This window comes from Pristiophorus japonicus, chromosome 19 (assembly GCF_044704955.1).
Source record: "Pristiophorus japonicus isolate sPriJap1 chromosome 19, sPriJap1.hap1, whole genome shotgun sequence".
NCBI classification, from domain to species: Eukaryota; Metazoa; Chordata; class Chondrichthyes; family Pristiophoridae; genus Pristiophorus; species Pristiophorus japonicus.
Genome location: NC_091995.1, coordinates 14363530 through 14376770, shown reverse-complemented (window position 1 = coordinate 14376770; position 13241 = coordinate 14363530). Strand labels below are relative to the sequence as shown.

At 46.7% G+C, this 13241-nt stretch overlaps 1 protein-coding gene across 1 annotated transcript in view; it reads left to right on the top strand.

The window, feature by feature from the left end:
* LOC139229740 (TNF receptor-associated factor 2-like) overlaps nucleotides 1-12149 on the top strand; it is a 37880-nt gene extending 25731 nt beyond the window's left edge. Inside the window, exons 5-7 of the mRNA XM_070861286.1 lie at nucleotides 1159-1233; nucleotides 3279-3365; nucleotides 8216-12149. Coding sequence (XP_070717387.1) covers nucleotides 1159-1233; nucleotides 3279-3365; nucleotides 8216-9136 — 1083 coding nt within the window. The 3' untranslated portion in view covers nucleotides 9137-12149. The remainder of the gene's footprint in view (nucleotides 1-1158; nucleotides 1234-3278; nucleotides 3366-8215) is intronic.
* Nucleotides 12150-13241: the final 1092 nt, after the last annotated feature.

Genomic DNA, 13241 nt, shown 5'->3' with positions numbered 1-13241 from the left:
TTGCATTTGTATAGCACCTATCGCAACCTTGGGATGTCCCTAAATGCTAACGGAGTACTTTTGAAGTCTTGGTCACTGTTGTAATGTGGCAGCCAATGTGTGCACAGCAAGATCCCACAAACAGCAATGTGGTAATCTGTTTTCGTGACGATGGGCGATGGATAAATATTGGCCAGGACAGCAGGAAGAACTCCACCCTCCCCCACTCTTTTATGAAATAGTGCTGTGCAATGTTCCCTCCAAGCTGCTCTTTGTTGTGCGTGCCCTGTTAATTTCAATACGCAGTCCCTTTAAATTTCTGCGCAATAGCGAAATTTCCAATAGAAAAACTTGAGAGCGGCCTGGTGGTAACTTGAAGATTACTGCACGGCCGGGGATGCACGCAGCTCGGAGTCAAACGTTGGTGCTGTGGGACCTTTTGAATCCACCCTCGTGTCAGCTGTGGTTCAGTGGGTAGCACTCTCACCTCAGTCAGAAGGTTGTGGGTTCAAGTCCCACTCCAGGGGCTTGAGCACATGAATCTAGGCTGACACTCCAATGCCACGCTGAGGGAGCGCTGCACTGTCGGAGGTGCTGTCTTTCAGATGAGACTTTAAACCGAGGCCCTGTCTACCCTCCCAGGTGGATGTAAAAGATCCCAAGGCACTATTTCGAAGGAGAGCAGGGGAGTTATCCCCAGTGTCCTGGGCCAATATTTATCCATCGATCAACATAACAAAAAAACAGATGATCTGGCCATTATCACATCGCTGTTTGTGGGAGCTTGCTTGTACGCAAATTGGCTGCCACGTTTCCCACATTACAACAGTGCTTACACGTTAAAAATACTTAATTGGCTGTAAAGCGCTTTGAGACATCTGGTGGTCATGAAAGACCATGTAGAAATCCAATTCATTTTCTTTCTGAGGGGGCAGACGGGATCTCAGTTTAACAGCCCGTCTGAAAGATGGCACCTCCGACAGTGCAGCACTCCCTCAGCACTGCACTGGGAGTGTCAGCCTAGATTGAAACAGGAGTAGGCCGAATGGCCCCTCGAGCCTGCTCCGCCATTTAATAAGATCATGGCGGATCTGATCATGGACTCAGCTCCACTTCCCCGCCCGCTCCCCATGACCCACTGGCTCTGCCCCTAAAGGACTGCTGTGTTTCTTCCCTCAGGAACATGTCACGGTGTGCTCGCAGTGTGAAGAGGACTGCTCCTTGTGCGGGAGGAGAGGACTGAGCAAGGAAGAGGTAAAGAACTTATTTACCAGGGTAGAAGGTTGGCAAATCTATTTACAGTCAACAGGGCTTGGGAATGCTGTGTGCCTTTAATAAGATAAATCAGTGCCTTATTAACATTTCTTACAGCTTCATGCATTTCCTGTCCATAATACCTTACTTCCAGCAACAACTTATATTTATTTACTCCTTTAATGTAGTAACATGTCCCAAGGTGCTTCACAGGAGCGTTATGAAACAAAATTTGACACCGAGCCACATAAGGAGATATTAAGGCAAAAGCTTGGTCAAAGAGGCAGGTTTTAAGGGAGTGTCTTAAAGGAGGAAAGAGAGGCGGAAGAGGCCTAGGGAGGGAGTACCGGAGCTTAGGACATTACCACCTGAAGGCACTGCCACTAATGTTGGAGCGATTTAAAATCAGTGATGCTCCAGGCGCCAGAATTGGAGGAGCGCAGATATCGTGGAGGGTTGTAGGGCTTGTGATATTTTACTATCGTAAAAGGCAATATATAAATGCAAGTTGTTCTTGTTGTGTGAATTATTTTCATTATAAATTCCTATGTCCACATTTATAATGGGAACTCTCTATGTAAACTTGTCACACTGTAATTGCACCTCCTGCCAGTGGTGGTGCTGTAGTGCCTCATTTTTATATCTCTCTCAGTTCCTCAGCTTGCATCCCAAATTGCCTTAGGTTTTGCTATTTAATTACAAAATAGGACAGATTGACTTTAAAGTGAGGACTGAATATATGTGATTAAAAAAAATCTTACATTTTCACACCCTGCTCCAATTATCCCCCGCCTTCTCCACACCATTTCACCTGGTCTTACTTGTGAGGTAGTGCTCGGTCCAACAGCTAAGGCATTCCGAAACTATAGGTTAGAGTGGATTTCCGTCTTCGCAGTCGAAGACCCGGAAGGGCTTTCTTGTACCAAACATCCAATCTTCAACATTATATGCTCACAGATTTGTAGAGCTGTTGAGTTGGGAGTGGCTTAGCCAGTCACGTGATGTTCACAAGACTCAATAAAACCCCAGCCAGTTGGGTTCAGGCAGGTGGTTGTAAGCCTGGCAGATGAACTGGTAATGTGTAGTGTGATTGTTAAACCTTTTGCTAATAAACCAACTAGTTCTTAAGAGCAACATGTTGCTAAGAAGTCTTGAGCAAAGAACCCATGAAGAAAATATATTACAAGCATGATACATTGGATGATTGAGATGAAGTAAGCTGGGAGGAGGTTGGTGTGGTGCATGAACCAGACAACATAGACCGAATGGCCTGTTTGTGTGCTGTAGAGTTCCCTGCAATTCCACAAATCCCGATGTGCAGTGCCATGGGAGGTTGATTAGCATATCAATAAATATTTTTATTGACCATGCAGCACGTCAGATACGTCTGGTACGTGGGACTGCAGAGCTCTGGGATTGGATGACTCTCTTCTGTTTATTTCTTATTTATTCACTCATGGGATGTGGGCGTTACTGGCAAGGCCAGCATTTATTGCCCATCCCTAATTGCCCTTGAGCCGTCTTCTTGAACCGCTGCAGTCCGTGTGGTGAAGGTGCTCCGACAGTGCTGTTATGGAGGGAGTTCCAGGATTTTGACCCAGCGACGATGAAGGAACAGCCGATATATTTTTAGTCAAGATGGTGTGTGTCTTGGAGGGGAACGTGGAGGTGGTGGTGTTCCCATGCGCCTGCTGTCCTTGTCCTTCTTGGTGGCAGAGGTCACGGGTTTGGGAGGTGCTGCCGAAGAAGCCATGGTGAGTTGCTGCAGTGCATCTTGTAGATGGTACACACTACAGCCACGGTGCGCCGGTGGTGGAGGGAGTGAATGTTTAAGGTGGTGGATGGGGTGCCAATCAAGTGGGCTGCTTTGTCCTGGATGGTGTCGAGCTTCTTGAGTGTTGTTGGGGTGGCACTCATCCAGGCAAGTGGAGAGTGTTCCATCACACTCATGACTTGTGCCTTGTAGGTGGTAGATTATTCCAATAAAGCTCAGTGTTGGGAATGGAATTTATGTATGTGTATAACTATATTTCTCTTTTTTGCAGCTAAACAAACACTGTGACGTTGATCTAGGAGATTGTCCTCAAGTAAAGGTGTCCTGTCCATTTGAGAGAGTTGGTTGCCAAGAAAAGGTATTTTTATTTCTCTATCCAACAATTCTTTTTTAAAAATTATTCATTCTCAGGATTATGGGTGTCTCTGCCAAGGCCGGTATTTATTTCCCGTCGCTTCGTTGCCCCTCGAAAAGGTGGTGGTGGTCATTCTTTTCTACTTGCCCTTCAGAAATGTCGGTGAAGGCCTAAGTCTACAGAACATCAACAAGGCTGAAAATTGAAGATGGGAGTACACCACAAGTTTGCAATGAGGTGCTGCCAAGCTTGAGTTTTAAAAGTCCGCAGAAAGTAGGAGGAAACAAAGACCACCGAGGAATTCCCCAATTTAAAAAAAATATATTTATGTCAGATGTTATCGTTGCTGGCAAGGCCAGCATTTATTACCTAGCCCTAATTTCCCTTAACTGAGTTAGGTTCAAAGCAGTGAAGTCTTGCTACTGTTATACAGGGTATTGGTGAGGCCACACCTGGAATACTGCGTACAGTTTTGGTTTCCATATTTACGAAAGGATATACTTGCTTTGGAGGCAGTTCAGAGAAGGTTCACTAGGTTGATTCCGGAGATGAGGGGGTTGACTTATGAGGAAAGGTTGAGTGGGTTGGGCCTCAACTCATTGGAGTTCAGAAGAATGAGAGGTGATCTTATCGAAACGTGTAAGATTATGAGGGGGCTTGATAAGGTGGATGCAGAGAGGATGTTTCCACTGATAGGGGAGACTAGAACTAGGGCAGATAATCTTAGAATAAGGGGCCGTCCATTTAAAACTGAGATGAGGAGGAATTTCTTCTCTGAGGGTTGGATATCTGTGGAATTTGCTGCCTCAGAGCTGTGGAAGCTGGGTCATTAATCGATAAGGGGTTATGGGGAGTGGGCAGGGAAGTGGATCTGAGTCCATGATCAGATCAGCCATGATCGTATTAAATGGTGGAGCAGGCTCGAGGGGCCGTATGGCCTAATCCTGCTCCGATTTTTCTTATGCTATTTCAGAGGGTCTGGAGTCACATATAGGCCAGCCTGGGTAAGGACAGCAGATTTCCTTCCCTAAAGGACATTAGAGAACGAAATGGGTTTTTACAGCAATCTAGTAGTATATGGTCACTATTACTGATACTAACTTTTCAATTCCAGATTTATTAATTGAATTTAAGTTTCCCCCAACTGCCATGGTGAGATTTGAACTCATCATTAGTCTACGCCTCTGGATTACTAGTCCAGTAACATAACCAATATGCCACCATTCCCCTACGATGCCCCAGGAAGGAATGAGTGAGAGTAGGAGCTGGTGAGATTAACTTTGGTTGCAACATGATCAGGAGTCAGGGAAGAGGAAGAGTGAGTAAAATGACATATTATGAGGAACTGAGGGGGAAATTTGGGGAGCAATGACCAGACATGATAGAGAGATACCAGAAGGGTAGGACAGAGAGAAGTTGGTGGCTAAAAGGGGCAGAAAAATATCCCATCTCTCGGCTGGAGGTAAAAGATCCCACAGCACTAATCGAAGAAGAGCAGGGGAGTTCGCCCATGGTGTCCTGCCCCAATATTTATCCCTCCACCAACATCGGAGTGCATAAGAACATAACATAAGAAATAGGAGCAGGAGTAGGCCATTTGGCCCTTCGAGCCTGCTCCGCCATTCAATAAGATCATGGCTGATCTGATCATGGACTCAGCTCCACTTCACTGCCTGCTCCCCATAACCCTTCACTCCCTTATTGCTCAAACATCTGTCTATCTCCAGCTTAAATATATTCAATGACCCAGCCTCCACAGCTCTCTGGGGCAGAGAATTCCACAGATTTTCAACCCTCTGAAAGAAGAAATTCCTCCTCATCTCAATTTTAAATGGCCGGCCTCTTATTCTGAGACTATGTCCCCTCGTTTAATTTCTCCTATGAGTAGAAATATCCACCTTGTCGAGCCCCCTCATTATCTTATGTTTTGATAAGATCACCTCTCATTCTTCTGAACTCCAATGTGTATAGGCCCAACCTACTCATCCTATCTTCATAAGTCAACCCCTTCACCTCCAGAATCAAATGAGTGAACCTTCTCTGAACAGCCTCCAATGCAAGTATATCCTTCCTTAAATATGGAGACCAAAACTGTACGCAGTACTCCAGGTGTGGCCTTACCAATACCATGTACAGTTGTAGGAGGACTTCTCTGCTTTTATATTCTATCCCCCTTGCAATAAAGGCCAGCATTCCATTTGCCTTCCTGATTACTTGCTTTTTGTGTTTCATGCACAAGGATCCCCAGGTCTCTCTGCACTGCAACACTTTGCAATTTTTCTCCATTTAAATTATAATTTGCTTTTCTATTTTTTTCTGCCAAAGTGGATAACCTCACACTTTCCCACATTATGCTCCATCTGCCAAAGTTTTGCACACTCACTTAGCCTGTCTATATCGCTTTGCAGATTTTTTGTGTCGTCACAATTTGCTTTCCCACCTATCTTTGTATCATGAGCAAACTTGGCTAAGTTACACGCAGTCCCTTCATCCAAGTCGTTTATATAGATTGTAAATAGTTGAGGACCCAGCACTGATCCCTGCGGCACCCCAGTAGTCACTGTTTGCCAACCGGAAAATGACCCATATATCTCGACTCTGTTTTCTGTTAGTTAGCCAATCCTCTATCCATGCTAATATATAAACCCCAACCCCGTGAACTTTTATCTTGTGCAGTAACCTTTTATGTGGCACCTTATTGAATGCCTTCTGGAAATCCAAATACACCACATCCACTGGTTCCCCCTTGTCCACCTGCTCGTTACATCCTCAATATGGAAGTGTTGTGGTTATGTTGCAGGACTAGTGATCCAGAGACGTGAGTTCACATCCCGACATGCAGTTGGGGAATTTAAATTCAATTAATAAAATAAATCTGAGTTTTAAAAGCAATGGCGACCATGAAACTACCGGATTGTCATAAAAACCCATCTGGTTCACTAATGTCCCTTTAAGGAAGGAAATCTGCCGTCCTTACCCGGTCTGGCCTATATGTGTCTCTAGACCCACAGCAATGTGGTTGACTCTTAACTGCCCTCTGAAATGGCCACTCAGTTGTACCAAACCACTACAACAAAGTCAGCAATATGGAAGTATCTTCACCACACGGACTGCAGCGGTTCAAGAAGGCGGCTCATCACCACCTTTGCAAGGGCAATTCGGGATGGGCAGAAAATGCTGGGCCTTGCCAGCCACGCTCACATCCCCTGAACGAATCAATTAAAAAAAAATAATTCGAAACCGATTTATTACATTGCTGTTTGTGGGAACTTGCTGTGCGCAAATTGACTGGCGCGTATCCTACATCGCAACAGTGACTGACTACATTTCAGAAAAATAAGTATTTACTTGGCTGTAAAGTGTTTTTGGGATGTTCCTGAGGTCATGAAAGTTGCCAAACAAAGTTTAAGACTTTCTTTTCCTTACTGCATGGAGTCTGTAACAATCATTAATGGGCTGAAAATTGCAGTCGGAGGCTTCCTTCGTGCGGACACCTCTGACCCGAAAAAAATCTATAAAAGTACTGGTTGGTCCCGGAGGAACGTAGGATTGCTGTCTGAGGCCTTCATTCACTGTGCCGTGTATGGGAACATGTCATCATCATCATAGGCAGTCCCTCGGAATTGAGGAAGACTTGCTTCCACTCTAAAAATGAGTTCTTAGGTGACTGAACAGTCCAATACGGGAATTACAGTCTCTGTCACAGGTGAGACACACAGTGGTTTAAGGAAAGGCTGGGTGGGGAGTCTGGTTTGCCGCACGCTTTTTCTGCTGCCTGCACTTATTTTCTGCATGCTCTCGGCGACGAGACTCGAGGTGCTCAGCACCCTCCCGGATGCTCTTCCTCCACTTAGGGCGGTCTTGGGCCAGGGACTCCCAGGTGTCGGTGGGGATGTTGCACTTTATCAAGGAGACTTTGAGGGTGTCCTTGAAACATTTCCTCTGCCCACCTGGGGCTCGCTTGCCTTGTAGGAGTTCCGAGTAGACCGCTTGCTTTGGGAGTCTCGTGTCGGGCATGTGGACTATGTGGCCCGCCCAACGGAGCTGGTCGAGTGTGGTCAGTGCTTCAATGCTGGGGATGTTGGTCTGATCGAGAACACTGACGTTGGTGCGTCTGTCCTCCCAGGTGATTTGTAGGATCTTGTGGAGACATCATTGTTGGTATTTCTCCAGCGATTTGAGGGAACATGTCTTCCACGTATGGATGCATATGCTGGAATCACGTGGGCCCGGACCACCAATCACGATCTAGTAATCTCATTGATAATGGGAACCCCGTTTGTACAAGCTTCCATTACTATCAATGGGAACCCCCCCCCCCACCAAAAACAAGAAACACAGCACAATAAATTAAAAAAAAATCTCACATATTTAAAATTAATAGAAATTGAATGTAATTAAATGTTTTAGAAAAAAAAGTATTTCTTGGATTTTTTTTAATGTGTTTTAATAGGGTTAAAAATAAACTTGCTTTAATGGTCAGGGTTTTCAATATTAAAATGAATGATTAAATTTAATTTTTCAATGCTTTAAAAATGTTAAGCTGGTAAAAGTAAGCTATACGCCTGCTTTTACCAGGCGTAAGAGTTTGAAGGACATTCGCTGGGCAGGAGTTAGACCCAATCTCTGCCGCGCGGAAGTCTTTCCTGCTGGGATGCATAGAATCTGTCCACAGACATTTTGACAGATCGGAAATGCTGGTTCTCGGTGCATTGTGCATCGCGCCCCGAGAACCGGCTTTTGCGAGGCCTTGCCGTGTCTGTGCGCACTTGGTATGGACTCGGCGAAGCCGGAATTTTCGGCCCAATTATTATATTTAAGGGTTTATTAATTGAGTACGTTATGTTCAACAGCCTCAGCGAGGAGTCCTTGGCGTGCACTTGCAAGAGGCCCAACAGGCACACACGATGCAGCTGCTGTCCCTCGCCCTCAACCTGCAGTCAAAGCTCTCCAGCACTGAGGAGGTAAACGCGAGCTCCACTCAACTTGTGATGGGCAGGGTTTCGGCCCTGACCGGGTTGGTGGGCCAGGCGGTGAAGCCAGAAGCCATCGGCGAGGCTTCACGGGCGGCGGGCGCCCCCGCAACCCAAGGCCCTTGCGTTTCGGCGTTGGCCAAGAAGACAGAGAGCTTGGAGAGGGTCCTGTGCGTCCTCAGCAGAGAGCTGGGAAAGTACGGGGACACCATCGAACTGCTGCAGCAGAGGAGCCTTCAGAACGAGCTGGTCATCCAGGACCTCCAAAGGAGGGGCAAAGGCAAAGCCCCGGAGGGCAAGAGTCAGCTTTTCGGGGCTTCTGCGCCCGTCAACTGCAGCGGGGTCCTCGTGTGGAAGATTGAGAACTTCTCCTCCTGCCTCTTGGCCGCCAAGAACAAGCAGGCGAGCTCGTTCTACTCCTCGCCCTTCTCCACCCACCCGTTCGGCTACAAGCTCTGCTGCCGGATCTACCCCGACGGCGACGGCAGCGGAAAGGGCACGCACGTCTCCCTCTTCCTGGCCGTGGTGAGGGGCGAGTACGACGAGGTGCTTCCCTGGCCCTTCAGGCAGAAGGTCACCCTGGCCCTCCTGGACCAAGCGCATCAGAACCACGTCCGGGAATCCTTCGTCCCCGACGCCCTCAGTGCCTCCTTCCAGAAGCCCAAGACCCACATGAACGTTGCCAGTGGATGCCCCAGGTTTGTGCGGCAGGACCTCCTGCTCAACCCGTCCAACTCCTACCTCCGCAACGACACCATTTTTCTCAAAGTCGTTGTCGACACATCTGGTCTTGCATTGTGAGCACTCCGTTTTTTGTTTGTGTGACTACCAGACCAGCTGGTTTAGTTTCTCCGGCACCAGTGATTGCACAGATTTAATTTGAGGTGACTGAAAGGCCAATTGCTATTTTTTTATTTAAAAAGAGGATAATTTCCCCGCCTCCCCCCCCCCCCCCCGTCACCTCATCATGATATCCCCAATGGATGAGGTTGTGCGATCGATTTAAGAAGGTTTAACTGGGGTGGTCCATGACATTGTCGGTAAGAGTGGCCATTGCACAGCTCTTGTGGAGATGAAGGCCCATCTTCATACTGAGGACACCCTCCGTTCTGTTGTGTGGTACCACCACCGCGCTCAATGGGATAGATTCACAGCTTTTCTAGCAGCTCAAAACTGGGCATCCATGAGGTGCTGTGGGCCATCAGCAGCAGCAGATTTGTACTCTGCCACAATTTGTAACCTCATGGCCCTGCATGTCCCTCACTCGACCATTAGCATCAAGCCTGGGGAACTAAGCCTGGTTCAATGAGGAATGTCGAAGAGCTTGCCAGGAGCAGCACCTGCTGCAACTAAAAATGAGGTGCCAACCTGGGGAAGCTGCAACACAGGATTACATGCCTGCTAAACAGCGGAAACAGCATGCTACAGAAAGCTAAGCGATCCCGCAACCAACTGATCAGATCAAAGTTCTGTAGTCCAGCCAAATCCAGTCGGAAACGGTGGTGGACAATTAAACAACTAACGGGAGGAGGAGGCTCCATGGACATCCCCATCCTCAATGATGGCCAAGCACAGCACGCGAATGCAAATTTCAAAGATGAAGAGTTCGCAACTATCTTCAACCAGAAGTGCCGAGTGGATGATCCATATCAGCCTCCTCCCCAGGTCCCCACCATCACAGAAGCCAATCTTCAGCCAAATCGATTCACTCCATGTGATATCAAGAAACGGCTAAGCGCACTGAATACAACAAAGGCTATGGACCCTGACAACATCCCGGCTGTTGTGCTGAAGAATAGTGCTCCAGAACTAGCTGCACCTCTAGCCAAGATGTTCCAGTACAGTTACACCACAAGTATTATGTTATGATTTCCCCTTCTGGGACTGGGTGGTGCAGTGGGTCAGACACTGTCCTTTCCCCCTCTGGGACTGGGTGGTACATAAGAACATAAGAACAAAAGAATTAGGAACAGGAGTAGGCCATCTAGCCCCTCGAGCCTGCTCCGCCACTCAACAAGATCATGGCTGATCTGGCGGTGGACTCAGCTCCACTTACCCGCCCGCCCCCTGTAACCCTCAATTCCCTTATTGGTTAAAAAATCTATCTATCTGTGACTTGAAAACATTCAATGAGCTAGCCTCAACTGCTTCCCTGGGCAGAGAATTCCACAGATTCACAACCCTCTGGGAGAAGAAATTCCTTCTCAACTCGGTTTTAAATTGGCTCCCCTGTATTTTGAGGCTGTGCCCCCTAGTTCTAGTCTCCCCAACCAGTGGAAACAACCTCTCTGCCTCTATCTTGTCTATCCCTTTCATTATTTTAAATGTTTCTAAACGATCACCCCTCATCCTTCTGAACTCCAACGAGTAAAGACCCAGTCTACTCAATCTATCATCATAAGGTAACCACCTCATCTCCGGAATCAGCCTAGTGAATCGTCTCTGTACCCCCTCCAAAGCTAGTTATCCTTCCTTAAGTAAGGTGACCAAAACTGCATGCAGTACTCCAGGTGCGGCCTCACCAATACCCTGTACAGTTGCAGCAGGACCTCCCTGCTTTTGTACTCCATCCCTCTCGCAATGAAGGCCAACATTCCATTCGCCTTCCTGATTACCTGCTGCACCTGCAAACTAACTTTTTGGGATTCATGCACAAGGACCCCTAGGTCCCTAATTACTCGCGATAAGCTGGTGGTGAGCCGCCGCCTTGAACCGCCGCAGTCCGTGTGGTTTGGTCGTGTAATAGAGCTGCCCCTAGTGGACGACTGATGTACTGCAACTACTGATGTAAATAATAAAGGATCATGTGGCAAGGTCACATGATGACAGTGTTCTGTGTTCAGAGCCATCTTGGTCGAGCGTGTTTGTTAGTGATGTCTTAAGAATATATCACGGGTACAACTGTGAACGGATGGCGAGGTCATTTCAGAGGGACAGTTAAGAATCAACCACATTGCTGCGGGGTCTGGAGTCACCTATAGGCCAGATCGGGTAAGGGTGGCTGATTTCCTTCCCTGAAGGGCATGAGGGAACCAGATGGGTTTTCACAACAATCTGATAGCTCCAGGGTCACCGTTATTGACACTAGCTTTTTAATACCAAATTTTGTATCATTTCCTGAATTTAAATTCCCCCAGCTGCCTTGGTGTGATTTGAACATGCCTCTGGATTATTAGTCCAGGCCACTGGATTACTCGGGCAGTAACATAACCACTGTGCTACCGTACATGTACTTGATGGGCCGAATGGCTTGTTTTCTGTGCAGTAGCAGTCTAACATTGAAGTGTGGGCAAGGATTAATCCCATTTCTTGGGAGCAGGCATTCCAGGGACTATTTTTAAAAGGGATTACTGCACAAGAACATAAGAATTAGGAGCGGGAGTCGGCCATACAGCCCCTCGAGCCTGCTCCGCCATTCAATAAGATCATGTCTGATTTTTGACCTTAACTCCACTTTCTCGCCCCATCGCCATACCCCTTGGTTCCCTCAGTGTCGAAAAATCGATCGATCTCCGATTTGAATGTACTCAGTGACTGAGCACCAACTACCCTCATGGGGTAGAGAATTCCAAAGATTCACCACCCTCTTGAGTGAAGAAATGTCTCTGTTCTATCAACTTGTTTCAGCTGCTATTGGTGTTGAGACTAATGTAACTAACTTGAATATTCTATAAATTATAAATTGTTTTGTTAGCTTCCATGTTGCTATACTTATTTATTTTAATCTATTGATTGATTCCTCTTCATGAACTGAAATTAATATAAAATCTGAGCAAATGTTCAGGTGATTGTCAATAAAGTTCGACTCTTGGTTGCTCTTTGTTTAGTGAGTATTTCTTGAACATATTTCAATGTTCTGTTGATTCCGTTCATATGACCCCCCTCAATATTTCACCTTTGACTCTCTGCTCTCATAAAGTAAGGGTGCATTGAGCCACAATGAATCTTGACACGCCACGTTAATTTAAAATTCCCATCCTTGTGTTCAAATCCCTCCACGGCTCCGCCCCTCCCTATCTTGGTAACCTCCTCCAGCCCTACAACCCTCTCTGCGCTCCTCCAATTCTTATCTTTATTGCAAAGGGGATGGGGTATAAAAGCAGGGAAGTCTTGCTGCAGTAAAACAGGGTATTGGTGAAGCCACACCTGGAATACTGCTTAGAGTTTTGGTTTCCATATTTTAAGAAAGGATAAATTTGCTTTGGAGGCAGTTGAATGAAGGTTCACTAGGTTGATTCCAGAGATGAGGGGGTTGACTTATGAGGAAAGGTTGAGTAGGTTGGGTCTCTACTCATTGGAATTCAGAAGAATATGAGGTGATCTTATCGCAATGTATGAGATTATGAGGGGGCTTGACAAGGTGGATGCAGAGAGGATGTTTCCACTGATGGGGGAGACTAGAATTAGGGGGCATTATCTTAGTTTTAATTGGGCGGCCCCTTATTCTGAGTTGAGGAGGAATTTCTTCTCTCAGAGGGTTGTAAATCTGTGGAATTTCGTTGCCTCAGAGAGCTATGGAAGCTGGGTCATTGAATAAATTTAAGACAGAGATAGACAGTTTCTTAACCGATAAGAGAAAAAGGGAGTGGATCCGAGTCCATGATCGGATCAGCCATGATGGTATTAAATGGCGGAGCAGGCTCGAGGGGCCATATGGCCTACACCTGCTCCTATTTCTTATGTTATGTTCTTGCCTCTGGCTGCACCATTGGTGGCCTTCCTACAACTGCCAAGGCCTCAAGCTGTGGAATTCCCTCCCTAAACCTCTCCGCCTCTCTCTCCTTTAAGGCACTCCTTAAAACTTACTCCTTTGACCAAGTTTAAGCGTCGCCTGTCTTAATGTCTCCTGATGTGGCGCGATGTTACATTTTGTGATAATGGTAATTGTTCCTGTGAAGCCTTGGGA